The sequence below is a fragment of the Apodemus sylvaticus genome, chromosome 9 (assembly GCF_947179515.1).
Source record: "Apodemus sylvaticus chromosome 9, mApoSyl1.1, whole genome shotgun sequence".
Classification (NCBI taxonomy): Eukaryota; Metazoa; Chordata; class Mammalia; order Rodentia; family Muridae; genus Apodemus; species Apodemus sylvaticus.
Genome location: NC_067480.1, coordinates 53,010,704 through 53,027,326, shown reverse-complemented (window position 1 = coordinate 53,027,326; position 16,623 = coordinate 53,010,704). Strand labels below are relative to the sequence as shown.

General features: G+C 36.2%; 1 protein-coding gene across 3 annotated transcripts in view; it reads left to right on the top strand.

Moving 5' to 3' along the window:
• Nbeal1 (neurobeachin like 1) overlaps positions 1-16,623 on the top strand; it is a 149,051-nt gene that overhangs the window by 47,546 nt on the left and 84,882 nt on the right. For 2 of the 3 annotated variants that reach the window (XM_052192131.1, XM_052192132.1), the window contains exons 11-17: positions 3,038-3,124; positions 5,000-5,083; positions 7,707-7,805; positions 7,892-8,472; positions 9,437-9,569; positions 10,155-10,274; positions 12,239-12,542. In XM_052192131.1, coding sequence (XP_052048091.1) covers positions 3,038-3,124; positions 5,000-5,083; positions 7,707-7,805; positions 7,892-8,472; positions 9,437-9,569; positions 10,155-10,274; positions 12,239-12,542 — 1,408 coding nt within the window. The remainder of the gene's footprint in view (positions 1-3,037; positions 3,125-4,999; positions 5,084-7,706; positions 7,806-7,891; positions 8,473-9,436; positions 9,570-10,154; positions 10,275-12,238; positions 12,543-16,623) is intronic. The other variant, XM_052192133.1, reaches the window with a different exon arrangement.

The following is a 16,623-nucleotide window of genomic DNA, read 5'->3' as shown; positions in this document are numbered from 1 at the left end:
AATGTTCATATTGTTTACATTTTGTCCGTGTTAATGTACATTCTTACTGGCAGCGTATAAGGATTCCATCTCCACATCCTCTCCAACAAAAAAAGCTAACCATTGAGGCAGTAATTAAAGTATTTAGTTCATAAAAATTAAGTCTTTATGATAAATTTCCAAATTTATGTCCTGAGGTGTTAAATTACTAGGTCATGCTTAATACTAATAATTGTTGGAACTAGAATCTTTTTTACTCATGTTTTTTTGGCTCAAAGTTCACTATAATATGTAGTTACTGTAAATTTGTTTTTCATATTCATTTCATATTCATATTGTTTTACCTAGTATAAAATATTTACTGTATATTAAATATAAGGCAATTGCATTTTTTAGCAATATATACGTTTTATGAACATATTCCTCATTTCTTAATATATAAAAATAATTGGAGTTTTATGAAAATATAGGTTCACTTATGTATTTTATGATATACATATCCTGTGTAATTTTGTTTTTGATTTTAATAAACAAAGTCTTTTAGTCTGTTTTATGTAATAATGCAAAATCATGATGATTTTACTGTTCAAATATTCATATTTACTGGAAACAGTAAGTGTTTTTTGAAAATTTATTATTGTGTGTACGTGTGTGTGCATCTGCATGTGTGCCTGTGTGTCTGCATGATATAAATATGTGTATATGCTGAAATGTACATCTGAAGACCAGAGGATACCTGGGGATGGAACTTAGTTTATTGGATTCGTGCAGCATGTACTTGTACACACTGAGCTATCTTGTTGGCCTAGAACATTGGTGGCTTCTCTGGAATCCTTGTCTATGATATCATATCATATCATATGTGTTTGTTTCCCAAGAATTTATGTAGCTGGGCGGTGGTGGTGCACACCTTTAATCCCAGCACTTGGGAGGCAGAGGCAGGTGGATTTCTAAGTTTGAGGCCAGCCTCAACTTAAGTTTTGAAAAACCAAAAAGATAGAATTTATGTAAAGGCTTCTGTGCTTGATAACTAAATTTTATTATAAAACAATTTTCTTATATATATGTAAAATATATATTGCATGACATCATAAATCATTAAATGTAATGAATGTTGAATATTTTAATTCTTTGAGGTTTTTTTATTAGATTATCAAACAACTGTATTTAGATTTTTTTTTTTTTTTTGGTTTTTTGGATTTGGTTTTTTTCAAGACAGGGTTTCTCTGTGTAGCCCTGGCTGTCCTGGAACTCACTCTGTAGACCAGGCTGGCCTCGAACTCAGAGATCCGCCTGCCTCTGCCTCCCAGAGTGCTGGGATTACAGGTGTGAGCCACCACCGCTCAGCACCAATATTCTTTCTATAGACTGATGTGTTTGCTTCTGTTCTGTGGGACTAGGGATCATCCTTAGGACTTTGCTGTTAGGATTGCATTTTATTAATGAGTTATATCTCCAATCCTGGAGACTACTTAATTTTTCATTTTCATCCGAGCTTCCCCAGTCCTTTGCACACCAATAATATAGAATATTAATATTATTTGTACTTGTCATTTATAGTATTGGCTATCATTTTTGAAATCTCTATTATGTTTTAGACATCATGCAAACAAGCTAGTATAGATTATATAATATTTAATCTGCCAGTTATTTCATGAGATATTCGCATTTTAGGTAAATAAACTTGGAGAAGTATCAAAGAACTGTTGATATTGTTTGGTGTTAGAGCACCTTCCTAAATGTGCATAAGGCAATACATTAGAGCTTTAGGATAACCACACACTCTCTCTCTCTGTCTCTGTCTCTCTCTCAGTAGTGCCAATAATCATGTAGAGATTTTGCCTTACATTAGAGCTTTAGCATTACACATGCACACACACACACACACACACACACACACACACACACAAATAATCATGTAGAGATTTTGCTAGGTAAGGTAGAATGAGTTCAACAATTGAACCAGAACCAAGATACAACTCCAGGCATCTGACCCAAGCCTGTTCTTGTGTTAAGCGTACATGCACAGCGGCATTCTCCTTTATGTACCCTGCGGCCCAGTTTATTTTATATGGCACCATATAAGCATGCGACTCAGCCAGTTCCATTTCTGAAGTAATAGAATTTCCTCAGAAGTTCTTTATCATTAGAATGCTTTTAGTTCCTTTATAAATCTTTCTCCATTTCACTTTCATTTGAAGTTTCCTTCTCTTCATTGATTTGACAGAAGTTGAAATCTTTTGGGATGCTGAGCTAATGTCCTGAAACTAAAGTACCTAATGATTTCACTCTGAGTTAGTAGGCACTTACTGCTCGTTGGGTTAAGGCATTTGACACTCAAGCCCAGTGACCAGGGGTTATCCACGGAACTCACAGAAGTGAAAGGAGAGAACCTACTCCACAAAGTTGTCCTTTGTCCTCCACGTGTGCGGTGTGCAGGTGCCTCCTTTCCGCTCCATGCACACATACAAAGGCATCCACAAGAGTAGGTTGTCTAAGGAAACTTACAATGTAATCCTCATTTCCCTTTCTAGACTACAAAATAAAATATGAAGAATATTTTTTAACAAGATGTGAGATCAGATAAACATGGGTAGTCATTGCTGCACACTGACTTCCCTTGTCAAGCTACACACTAGTCTTTTTTGAGACTCTGAGAAAAATTGCTGCAAAGAGTCTTTTTGAATGTTTGCTTTATAGGATTTTGCAGTCTCATTCAACTAAATACAATATTTCCTATGGAGTCTTTTATCCATCTCAGTAGGAACTTTCTTTTCTGAATGGCATTCTCTGCTGATTCTTCAAGAATTTGAGAATATTAATCAGTTGTTACTTGTTTGTTTATTTAAGATCTTTATCTACAATAGTTATATAGTATATAAACTATTACATTGTTATTCAGAAAGCAAATAATTACATATTTCTGGAAGTTATCTACTTCACATGTGGATTCTTGGATTAGTTTTCAAGAGACATGGAAATCCAGCTGGACCTCATTCTGCTTTTAGGTAACAATTTAATGTTCTTTCTCCGTTGTTCTTGTCTCTGTTTTTAACAGCTATTTTTAAATGCTCAGAGTAAGGTGACAGACAAGAATGAGAAAGACCTTGCCAACCAATTACTGACAGAGATGAGTGAGGACCAGGTATCTACAAAGCCTGCATCTTGTTTCAGCTGAAGTTCAAAATCAGTCAGTGGGATAACTGTTCCTGTGCTTTTCTTATTTCTCCAAACCCACAAACCTCTAATTCTATTTAATTTTGAGGACTATTTAAATTAAAACACAAATCATCATTATAGTTCTGTTTTAATATGTGTGTTTTCCAGTGTGAGAAGATAAAAAGTACAGGAATGGAACCCAGTTTCAGTGTTGACCACTTGGTGATGACTCTGTGTTTGAGGGGCTTCATTTTCTAAGCACTGTGGTGTATGGGACATGAGGGCTTTGTTTGCGAATATATGTAGTCATGTTTAATATCTTGATTCTTTGCTTCTTATTGACACAATGATTATAATTAAATGGACAACCTGAATCTTGGAGGAAGGGAAGAAGATGATGAACCCTTTGAATGTTAATTCAGCATAAATTTTATTTGTTGTTCCTGTTGTTGTTCTCCAAATTCAACCTACTTATAAAATTGTCTTTTTTTTCTCAACATATTTGTTGGAGAATTTACATATCTTTTGATAAAATTATTTCAATGCTTAGGTTTACTGAGTTGTTGAAAAAGTATATTAAAATCTGTTATTGCTTTTTTGGGGTATAAAAATAGAGACTCACAGAGATTTTTATTGCTTTATATTTCTCCTATTTAGACTCCCAGGGCTACTTACATATTATTATAATTTTTATAAGAGGTTTTGTAAATTCAAGTGGTAGCTATGATGAGGCCTTTTTAGTTTATTCTTGAGCAAAGTCCAGCACTCATCTTGTTTATATGAATTTATGTGTGCACACTTTTAATCTGTATATGAAGTGAGGACTGTAGATTAAGTAACATGCCTACAAGTGATAGACTTAGTAAACAGAAATCTAAACAGTTACTTCTGTTTACAGACCAAGTCTGTTGGGAGTTAGAACAGAGAATGCTATTTGTACAATGGCTAGTGTCAGGTTAGATAATAATGTTGTTTTCAAAGTAGATTTTCAGTGCTGGTTTTACAACTTTCTACATTTTTAAATTCAATTTTAAGATGTCTATGTGTGTATAAGAGTGCAGTGCCTTGAGAGGCCAGAGAGGGCCTCGAATCCATTTCTCTAGTCCCAGCTTTCTACAGTCTAAGCTCAATGCTATGACAGTCAGTTAAGTCTTATATACCAACTTTGTTAAATTTTTTTAAAAGAAAATATTACTGGTGTTAGTCATTGGTTTATTTTCTAGGAGGAATCTCTTGATATTTAATGTATCTCATATTTATGGTTAAGCTAAATAAAAATCAGTTTTAATTATTTTGTAAAACTTTTGGCATTAAAGATTCCCTTCTCCAAAACTTGCCAGTACTTATAGATACATAATTCCTTTTTTTCCATTTGCCTCAATTTATAGATATAGATGCTTTGTTTAAAATATAATTATAAATATACACCACTTCCATTTTAGTACAGAATTTGTAAACTAATCAAACAAGTTATTTAAGCTACATATTAATTACATAACAGTAATTAAGACTAGTAAATTCAAGTGTATTTTTGAAGGTAAATTAAAGCCTAATATCATTTCTAGTTGCAGACCCCCTCCCTCCTCTTGAGATTGTCCATTATTTTTAAAAAGCATGTGTAAAGTTTGTTTCCCCCTTGCCCTCAGAACAGTTAATATAATGAATGGATATTGCTCCATTCTTTTTGACATGTGGCCTGTCTTCTGTGAATTAAGTACCTTTTCCTTGCAGATTATGTTTCAATAATTCCTGTGATAGGAAGAGGAATGTAATGCATGTCATTTCTTCAGAACAAAAGAGGTTTCCATGTGAACAAAATCCTAGGTTCCTTTGTTAATTTCTTGCTGTTCCCCTCTGGTAGGTATTCCAAGGACAGTTGGATCGCTTGGCTGTGTCAGCCATTCAGGCTTTGACAGCAGTGATGAAGAATTCTCCAGCTGCTAAGGTGAAAATGGAATTTCAAGTTTTTAAAATATACATTTTATCAGTTTTTGCTATATAAATCCTAAAGTTATATGTGAAAGTATATAAAAACACCTAGTGTAACATCTGTAATAAATAGCTTACAAAAGTAGAATCCTATAGCCACACACAGTGGCTTCTTATAATTTGCTGATAATTTAATAAACAAACTCCTTATGGATACTCCAGAATTTTGAAAGGTATCAATGAACTTGTGTAATAGTACAAACTTTTAATCCCAGCATTCACATGGCTGTCTGTGTGTGAGTTTGTGGCCAGCCTCTTTTTCATAGCCAGTTCCAAACTAGTCAGGGCTATGCAGTGAGACCCTCAAAAACAAACAAATAAGCAAACAAAAAACTCACTGAGCTGAACTGCACACTAATAACTGTTTACAGTGTTGGTCTAGCGAGGGTCTTGTTGCTGGTATTGAGAAGTGAGTATATGGTTATTGAACTTAGAGAATTAAGTTTTACAACATAGTTTTAAACGTTAATATCAGTTTTGCTATTTAGTTAATAACTATTCAGTCAGTATGAGACGTGTTTTCCCAGTGTGTGTGGCTAGAGGATTCTGTTTCTCTTTTTGATCATTAACCTCGAGGTTTTTATATCATTCGTTTAAAAATTTGTTTTTATTTGCATTGATGTTTTGCTTGCATGTATGTCCATGTGAGGGTGCTAGGTCCTCTGCAACTGGAGTTATAGACAGTTGTGAGCTGCCATTTAGGTATTAGAAATTGAACCCAGGTCCTCTGGAAGAACAGCCATTGCTATTAACTGCTAAGCCGTCTCTCCATCCTTTTATTGTCAGTTTTAAATCCACTCTCTGTGGCTATAGTTTTGTCTGATTATGCTCATATACTGATAATTCACTCATTGAGTCATTGTAAGTTTTTTGAGATGTCTGTGTAGAGTGCCAGGCATGTCATTAAATATATGATACATGTTAGTGACATGAGCACCACCGAAACTTCTAATCTTCACCTCTGACGTGCCTGTCACATGTTCCACTCTTCCGCTATCAGGAATGGAAACCAAGGTTAAGTGTATGTCAGACCTTATAGTCTGACCTCTAATCTTACCTGCTGTATAGTAATAGGTTGTTGTTGTTTGTAAGGGAAATCACTCTAAACACTCAGAAGTTCACTTATAACAGATTGTAGTATTTCTGAAATTCAAACCTTTAATGCTGTTTAAGTAATTTTAAAGGTGATTTTTTTTTTACTATAATATCTTTTATAGTTTAAAATCTGAAAGATCATGCAACATGTTGGCCTCTAGCTCAGTGGCAGAGTATATTCTTAATGTGTTTAGGGCCTTCACCTTCCCTCCCTAAATAAGAAGGAGGGATGACAAAGTACCTCCTGATAAGAATTTCTTCTCATCCTTGGTATACAGCTAACTTCTTATAGAGATAACTGGTTTTACTGATTTTTTTTTAAAACTGTTTTTATGGTTGGTATATCTATTTTTGATTAATTTAATAGACTGATTTTATGTTTTCTGGGTGTTTCACTAGTCTTTATAGTTTACATTTTAGCTTCAGGTTTAAAAATGTAAATGAATTCAAGCTTCCCAATCCTAACTTGATGCTTCAGTCCATTTAGATACAGGGACCAGAGAGAAAATTCTCTGTACTCTTATTCTGCCCACTTAAAATTTGAGCGTTGGGGCTGGAGAGATGACTCAGTGGTTAAGAGCACTGACTGCTCTTCTAGAGGTCCTGAGTTCTATTCCTAGGAACCACATAGTGGCTCACAACCATCTATAATGGAATCCATCGCCCTCTTCTGGTGTGTCTGAAGATAGCAACAGTGTACTCATATATATAAAATAAATAAATCTTTAAAAAAAAATTGATCATTGTTGTAAACCTAATGTAGAGTCTCCACTTTGCCACTGAGCTACATCCCTAGTTCATGTTGTTTAAGTTAGGTCTCAGTATATAGCCCAGGTAGCCCAGGGTGTCCCTGAACACTCAGTCCTTCTTTCTATAGCTCCCCAGTTCTAGGCCACCACACTAATCAGAAATTTATTCTAGTCCCCCCCTCCTTTTGAGACATACTTCTAGGCCAGTCAAAGCTATGTAATAAAACACCTTGTCTTAGGGGTGTTAGGGAGGGGAAGACGGAACAGGACAGGATGATAGACAGACAGACAGACAGACAGACAGGCAGACAGAAAAAGTGAGGGCAAATGAAGTGTCATATAGCTTAACCTAAAGAAAACAGTTCTTTAAAACAGTTGTAATTTCACTTATATTGGTGGACTTTTACACCTTTATTATTATTATATAAGAATATAGAATCTGTTTTAAGAGGACACTGTCAGGTTCAAGGACATGTCTGTTATCCCAGTTCCTGAGCTAAATGAGACAGAGGGATTACAATTTTAAGGTCAGCTTAGGCAACATAGAAAGCTCCTGTTTCAAAAGGGAGAGAGAAGGATGAATATAGATGGACATAGATATTAGGAGAGAACAAAACTGATTTCATAATCTTTGTATTTTATATTAATCAGTTAGTTTAAATAGTATTCAATATTTAATATTTCAACAAATTTAGTCATTGAAAATGTGCTTTGATATATTGCTTTACTCTCTAGGAAGTATTTAAAGAAAGAATTGGCTATTTGCACATGTTTGAGGTACTAAAATCTTTGGGCCAGCCACCGCAAGAACTGCTTAAAGAACTTATGAACATGGTGAGTTTTTAACCTTTATGATGAGAAGTTCCACTGTCTCTACTTTAAGAATAGTAACTACCCTCTCCTTCTGTGTTACTTTTCAGGCTGTAGAGGGCGACCATACTTCAGTTGGCATTTTGGGCATTAGTAATGTCCATCCTCTTTTGGTTCTTATCCAGTGGCTTCCAGAGCTAGAATCCCATGACCTACAAATCTTCATCTCTGATTGGCTGAAAAAAATTTGTTGCATTAATAAACAGAGCAGAACAACTTGTGTGAATGCAAACATGGGAATAAAAATCATTGAAACCCTTGAATCCCATTCTTCCCTACATCGGACTTGTGCTGAGAACCTGATTGCAATCCATGGGTCATTGGGGAGTCAGTCTGTGAGCTCAGAAGAAGTCCGTCGGCTTCTGCGATTGCTGAGAGTGGATGAATCAGAGTGTATTCACCCGTATACCATTCCTGTGACTCGTGCAATCCTGACAATGGCACGGAAACTCAGCTTTGAGAGTGCACTGCAGTATTTTAATTTGTCACATAGTATGGCAGGAATTTCTGTGCCTGCCATTCAGAAATGGCCTGGGTCTGCATTTTCCTTCACTGCTTGGTTTTGCTTAGATCAGGATCCGTTAACCCTTGGGAGTGCTAACAAAGGAGGAAAGAGAAAACAATTATATAGGTAATGGTATAAATTGTGGAATATAAATGAATATCATCACTTAGTATATGCTATGGTTCATGAATAAGGAAAAAGTAAGCATGTAGTTTTAAAAAATTATAACAGTTGATGTGAAAATTTATTTTGTCACTGTATAGTTTGAGGTGCTTTATTGCTTTCAAAATAATTATTCTGTATTTTAGGTATTTTTCTGGCTAAAAACTGAGTGTCTTTAGGAAACAAAAAATAGAAGTAGTATAAAAGTGGAGAAGAAAGGAATAGTAAACTCTGCCCCACTGAAGGAGCTGTGTTCTTATGTAAGATGTGCAGGCCTCAGTGGCTATTAATAAACAGGGTTTCTCTGTAGCCCTGGCTGTCCTGGCACTCACTCAGTAGACTAGGCTGGCCCTGAACTGCCTGCTTCTGCTTCCTGCGTGCTGGGATTAAAGGCATGTGTCATGACACCCCAGTAATAAATTTTAACGTGCTTTATGTTTTCGCTTTCTTGATGTTCAGAAGAATTTAAAGATTTGAAAATTTAGTTTTGCTTTAATTCAGTGGTTCTCAACCTGTGGGCTGCAACCCTTTTGGGAAGTCTGTTTGACCAAATCACAGGGTCAGAAAACATGGGTATTTGCATTATAATTCATAACAGTAGCAAAATTACAGTTGCAAAGTAGCAGCAAACATAATTTTATAGTTGGGGGTCACCACAACATGAGGAACTGTATTAAAGGGTTTTGCTGCATTAGGAAGGTTGGGACCACTGCTTTAGTTTGATGGAATCCTATTTACAGTATTATCTTTTATAATAAACTTTTATGCCCTAAATGGATTTAAAAATGACAAAGTTGGGCTGAGGAATTAAGTAGCAGCTTTGTAAATAAAAATATTTGTGATGGCTTTATGGTTAATGATGGGCTTCAGTGGTAAGGAGACTGGGCATGTTGATCTCAGAGGTTCTGATAACATATATTTCTGTTAGCTTTTTTACAGGAAGTGGAATGGGTTTTGAAGCTTTTATTACCCACTCAGGTATGTTGGTTGTGGCAGTGTGCACAAAGAGAGAGTATGCGACAGTTACGCTTCCTGACCCCAATCTCTGCGATTCGCTCTGGGTAAGACATAAGACATGAGGATGCCCCGCCCAACTCTTGGTTCTCTTTCCTTTAAGATGTATAACAGTTTGATATATTTTCATGAGGAGCTTTTGTCAGCTTTGCCAATATTTATTTCGATGTTCTGTTGCTTATGAAGTTCTGTCTCTAAAGATGTTAGTACATTTACCATTGTCATTAAACTAACAATAATATTTTTTTTTTTTGCTGAAAGTTATATTTTGAGTCTTAGACTGCTTTTTTAATTCAATCAAAATGAAAGATGAGGTTGTTAAACCAGTTATTTCTGTTGCTTATCTAGAAATTATAAAATATTTCTCAATGAAAAAGATAATTTTAGGAATATTTAAAGCATTATAAAATTCAGACGAGACTACAATATTTGTGAGTCTTTTGGTAATCACTTGATTTTTTTGTTTTGTATACTTAAAATTGTTACTTGTTTTGGGAACATTATTGAATTAGTGTTTTAGCAGTCCTTAATATTTTGTTTATACAAATTACAAAATAATATTCTTTAAGCATATGACATTGCAAAGGCACAGTGTGATTTTAGTCATTGTAATGTGTGCTTTTCTTTGTCAGCACAACATAACCATCGTTCATATGCCTGGAAAAAGGCCCTTTGGCCAGAGTCTTGTCTATATCTATGACAATGGACAACAAAAGGTTTCTGCTCCTCTCAGATTTCCTGCCATGAACGAGGTGAGCCCATGTAACCCATTCTTTGTAGGCCTGTTGATTGGAAAATCCTCAAGATATTTAGGAAATATATTCAATTTTTTGCCTAAAATTTTGAATTGTGTTCTGTGTTAAGATACATAAAATTGGTATTCCTTTTTTTTAGTCTGCCATTATTTAGTTTCAGATATTGTGTGAAAGAAAAAAACATATAATGAAAGGTTTGGAGAAATAGGTTCAGCAAAGTGAAATGAATAGACCAGACCAAAGTATCAGAAAAAAACAAAACAAAACACCCAACTTCTTTAAAGTATATAAAATGCCTAATAAAATCCTACAATAGACTTTCCTGTCTGTTAAATTTGATCTGGTGAGAAAGGCGCCTCGAGCTTTATTCTCCACACAGGTAAAGAAGGCCTTTGAGACTGGCCAATTTAGGAAAGTCTTTTCTGGAACTAGTAGGACAAAGTAGGTGTTTGTCAATAAGATTTACCTGATAGTTTCTTGCTTCATCTCATCAATAGCCTTTAATTAACATTATTCTGTTTCATAATACTAATGGTAAGTTTTGTGTGGGAAAGTAATTATCTCTATTTTAGATAACAGTAAACCTCTTTTTTTTTTTTTTTTTTTTTTGTCTTTTGGATTTGTTTTTTTCGAGACAGGGTTTCTCTGTATAGCCCTGGCTGTCCTGGAGCTCACTCTGTAGACCAGGCTGGTCTCGAACTCAGAAATCTGCCTGCCTCTGCCTCCCAGAGTGCTGGGATTACAGGTGTGCGCCACCACCGCCCAGCCTCTTTTAACTTTTTAAAAATAATCCTTACCAATTAAAAAATGACACACTCAGAAAAGGTTTATTGAATCATAAACATAGGGCAGATGTTGGGCTGTAAGAAGGCGCTGGACCCTGCTCCAGGGATGGAGAAGTGCAGTGTGAGGCCCCCAGGGAACCTGCAGAAGCCAGCTCATGGGTCCCTGGGTCTCTAGGTCACGGGCTTGGGTACCAGACACTGCTGGATGCTGCGGAAGAGCTGAGAACAGGGTTAGGGGCCCAGGGCTGAAGGGAAAAGGGTGGAGAGAAGAGCTCCGGCTGGCCCCACAGGACAGGAGTTCTTGACTTGTTTGGGCTTGGCTTAGTGGAACGTGGTTAGGAGCACAGGGAGGCCTCCTGCACGACACTAGATGAGGCTCTTTAGAAGACGACCTGCTCCATCATTTCCTACAGCGGATCCAGATGAGAAGAGGCAATTCGTGGTTTTAAAATACCTTTTGCAGGAATGAGTGACTGGGAGGGAGAGCTTAAGTTGCTGAGCCCTTCAGGCCTTTAGGAACTTCATTAAAATGGAGATCTGTCTTGAGACCACGTGATCTGTGGTCATGACCTCTGTGGAGGGGCTTAGGGCATTGCCCTGTATGACAAATGGCTACAGAATTATGGAGAGCTGAGGCCTCCTGTCAGGAGCCTAGTATCTGGGAATGTGGCAAAGGGCTTTCCTCCCTTGCAGGAACACCTGCTGGGTCACTGGGGTTTAAACCTAGCTCAACCAGAAGCCAAGCTGCCTTTCACAGTCCCACATATATGTCATGATCTAGTTGAAAATTTAGCTTCACTTTCATTTTTAATGTGCTTATTTGCATAGTTTTATATATACTATTTCATCTATATATATACTATTTTCACTTTATTTTAAAGTTCATTTATTTATTTTCACATTGCTAGATATGAAACCCAAGGTTCACACATCCTAGCTAAGTATTTTTACCAGGGAGCTACATGTACAGCTCCCCAGTATTTCATTTCATTGTTATTTTGTGGTTTTGAGATAGGTTCTCACTATGCAAATTGTGATTGTTCTGCCATAGCCCTCCCCACACCTGGGACTAACCTGTGTGCCACCTAGCCCAGATTTGCGCTTTTTCTTTTTTAAATGTAAAGAGAATTCTTTTAAAATTGTGTGATTTTTAAGTGCATTTTGTTTAATTTTCAGCCATTTACGTCCTGTTGTATTGGTTCAGCTGGGCAAAGGACCACTACTCCTCCGCCATCTCAAATCCCAGATCCACCATTTTCTGCTCCCATCACCCCTCACCGGACATCATTTGGTGGAATATTGTCATCAGCCTCCTGGGGAGGAACAATTGAGAAATCAAAGTTGTTTACCAAAGTGATTTCAGCTGGAACCCAAGACAGTGAGTGGGGCTGTCCCACGTCTCTGGAGGGCCAGCTAGGGTCTGTGATTGTCTTCCATGAAGCTCTGCAGCCTCCTCAGGTCAAGGCTTTATATTTAGCAGGTGAGTGTGCGCAGCCACAGTAGTTAGCATTGTTGATTCTGCCCCATGTTTGCCTGAATGTTTCCCACAGAGTTATTTGATTTGAAGAAAGTATTCATTTGTTCATTCGTTTGTTCTTTCACTCACATTTTGGGGATCTAGCACATACTAAGCAAGTAATCTAAGTACTAAAACAAGCACTCGAGCACGTTGTGTGTGTGTGTGTGTGTGTGTGTATATCTCTGTAAGTTCATGAGCACCATGTGTATACAGTTGCTCAGACAGGTCAGGGGGTATCTCATCCCCTACTGTTTGGAGCCGCTTCATCTAGATGCTGGGAACTGAACCCAGATCCTCTGCAAAGTGTACTATGTACTCTTAACCACTGGGCCATCTCTCCAGACCCATTTTGAGTGATCATTAATTTTTTAAAAAAGTTTTATATTTAACATACATGAATACACTGTAGCTGTCTTCAGACACACCACAAGAGGGCATCAGATCCTATTACAGATGGTGGTGAGCCTCCATGTGGTTGCTGGGAATTGAACTCAGAACCTCTGGAACAGCAGTCAGTGCTCTTAATTGGTGAGCCATCTCTTAAGTATCAGTATTTAAGTTTCTTAAGTATCAAAACTACTTCCTTTGTTAGTCTCCCAGGATTGCCATAATAAATTTCTAGAATCTGTGACTTTAATCATTAAAGTTTAATCATAAAAGTTCTTAACATTTCTGGAGGGTAAAAGTTCAAGATTAAGGTAATATGAATATCATTTTCTAGTGAGGCTTCTTTTTCCTTTAGGTAGCTCCTTTCTTACCATAATCTCAATATGAATTTTTTCCTTACTGTGCTTATAGAGAAAAAGACCAGATCTCTATAGTGTCTCTACCTTTTCTTACGAGGGACTCTGTCTGATTAGGATCCCATTATTAAGACATGATTTATTTTTAATTTTTTGTTTAAAGGCTCTAATTACAATAGTCACATTGGAAATTATGTTTTTAGTGTGAATTTTAGGTCATTTACTTCCATAACATTATAAGCACTTTAGACAGATGCTAATGAGTCGATGAAATCACATATAAGCCTACCTACATAAGAAATTATATAAGTGATTCTAGAATTATGAGTCTTTCTCCAGAATTTGTCATTTTTATAATGTATGTATTAATATAGTTAGAAAATTTCTGAAGGCAATACAGATAGGTATTCTTGCATATTATTGTAAATGATCTTATTTTGTTTTTTTTCTTTTGACTATGTTTTTGAATATAGTATATTAATTATAACATTTCTGCTTTATAGCTGTATTTTATCAGAATATTCTGAATTAAAATTTTTGAGAGTTATGGTCATTAATTCTGCAGACAGCCTGTTTTTCATTAAAAATACCCTGATCAGATTTGAGTAGGAGTTTTGAGATGAATAGGACTATCTGGATTTTTCAGATTTTTTTTTAATTAGAACCTTATCATTACTTTGACACTCATTGAGTATTTATTTTTTAAAGATTTATTTATTTATTTATTATAAATAAGTACAGTGTAACTGCCTTCAGACACACCAGAATTGGGCATCAGATCTCATTACAGATGAGTGTGAGCCACCATGTGGTTACTGGGAATTGAACTCAGGACCTCTGGAAGAGCAGTCAGTGTTCTTAACCGCTGAGCCATCTCTCCAGCCCCCTCATTGAGTATTTAAATATGTGGTTTCCAACCCAAGTAAATGTGTGGTTAGAAATAAGTCATTTAGTGGAGAACCCATGGCTCCAGCTACATATATAGCAGAAGATGGCCTTTTCAGACATCAATGAGAGGAGAGGCCATTGGTCCTGTGAAGGCTCGATGCCCGAGTGTACGGGAATGCCAGGTCAGGAAAGTTGGGGGGAGAGGTGATAAACAGGGGGAGGGGGGTGGGATAGGGGTATTTTAGAGAGGTAATGAAATGTAAATAAAGCAAATATCTAATAAAATAAAAAAAATAAAATTGTAATAATAAAAGCGAAAGAAAGAAAAATAATTAAGTTAATTGAAGATTTGAAGAATTCTTCCTATGGTTTTGATATTGTTGAAACGGTCTTACCATGAAGTATCAGTAGATTAATTCTCCCAGTGAAGATCAGGGCACATTTTCTCCTTTGTTCCCCATCATTTTCTTTAAATTTATGTTAGCATTTTGTAATTCTTTAAAGACTAGTTCCAGGTAGAATAAGGAAAATGGGTATACTTTTGTACTTTATGTTAATTTATTTTAAGGTAGTGTCTCTACATCATACATGGCTGCTTTGGACTCACAATATAGGGCAGACTGGCAAGAAACAGACAAGAGATTTTTCAGACTGCTGCCTCTAAAGTGCTTGAATAAAAACATAAACCAAAAAAAACTTGCCTGACATTATTTCTGACTTTTATGGATAATAATTTTCTCTGCATGTATTATAGTACTGTCAATAGGTTTGTGAAAGAAAATTTTCTAATTAAAAAAAAAAGAGATAAAGTCATTTAGTGCAGCATTTTGGCTATATAGTATACAATTTATTCTTATAGTTCTACTTACAATTTTACTCTTAAATGATAATTATAACATTAATTATTATAAATTATTGTTCTTTACCTCTGTGGTTTCTTGAATTTATGATTTTAAATTCTTTATAATGCTGTTTGTTTTTGGAGACAGGGTTTCTCTGTGTAGCCCTGGATTTCCTGGAACTTGCTCTGTAGACCAGGCTGGCCTGGAACTAATAGAGATCCACCAGCCTCTGCCTCCCCAGTGCACCGCCACCACCTGGCTATAATTCTTTAACTATTAGCATAAGCTTAAAATTTTCAATATGATGAACTATTGTATTTAGAGTTTTATCTTAGTGGTTTTAATGATTAAATTCTGAGAATAAACATTAAAAGTATGAATAAGTGAATGGTTCTATATACATGTCATATAGTCAAAAGAGAAAAAACAGTACTTTTGATGACACAGAAGTGTGTCAGCCTTAGCCAGCTTCAGTAGGGTGAAGCATCAAGCTGTGCTGTTGATGAAGGCTCCGCGAAAGCAGAAGCTGAGTCTGGATCCCAGCACCCTGGGGAAGTGGGTGTTGCTGCTTTCTACCCAGAACCCCAGTGTTAGTGCGGGCAGATAGGTGGATTCTAGACCAGCCAGCCTACGTAAATGATAAGCTTCAGATAGAATAAAAGGTCTGTCTGATAAAAACAAGGTGGAGCCAGTTGTTGCAAACACTGAGATATGCTGAATTGGCAGAGGCCAAGGAAGAGAGGGATTCAAGAAGACGCCCAATATCTTCCTTTGGCCTCTCCACATGTACATGAGCACACATACCTTTGTACATACGCACATATCCTTCTCTCCCCTGCCCCTCCCTTACTCACACACTTAAGTAATTAAAATAATCATCCATTATGTGTCAGATGGAACTTTTGAGCTTACATTTCAGTTGTAAATAAAATAAGCACTGTTACCTACTTACATGCTATTCCATTTCTCTGCTGTCAGTCCAAATTGAAAAAAAAAAACAAGTTTTTTGGTTTTTTTTTTTTTTTTTAAAGGTAGGGTCTTAACAGAACCCTGCCTGTTTCTGCCTTCTGAGTCCTTACCATTGAAGGTTGTACCAGCTGGGCTGGAAAGGTGACTCAGCTTCTAGAGTTCTTCCAGAGGACTCAGGTTCCCACATGGCAGCCCACAACTGTCCATGATCTCTAATCCTGTCCCATGTTATTTGACACCCTCACATAGACACACGTTCAGGCAAAACACCAATGTACATAAAATAAAAATAGATAAATATATATAAAACACGTGTGTGCATTGTGTACCACTGCTCAGTATCACACTCATTTTTAATGATTTTCTTATTCTTATTCTTTTGAATTTGCTTACATTAGATAAATCAATACAATTTTAGTACTTTATAATATTTTTATACAATGTCCTTTCTACAGCAGAGATTAATTATCTCGTCAAACGTTCTAGGTTTTGGAAACATTAGAGGTGACCTAAAACTAAAGTACATGTATTTTAACATGTACTTAACATGTATTTACATGTGTTTTAACTCTGTTATTTGAGTAACTTGAAGCATCTTGA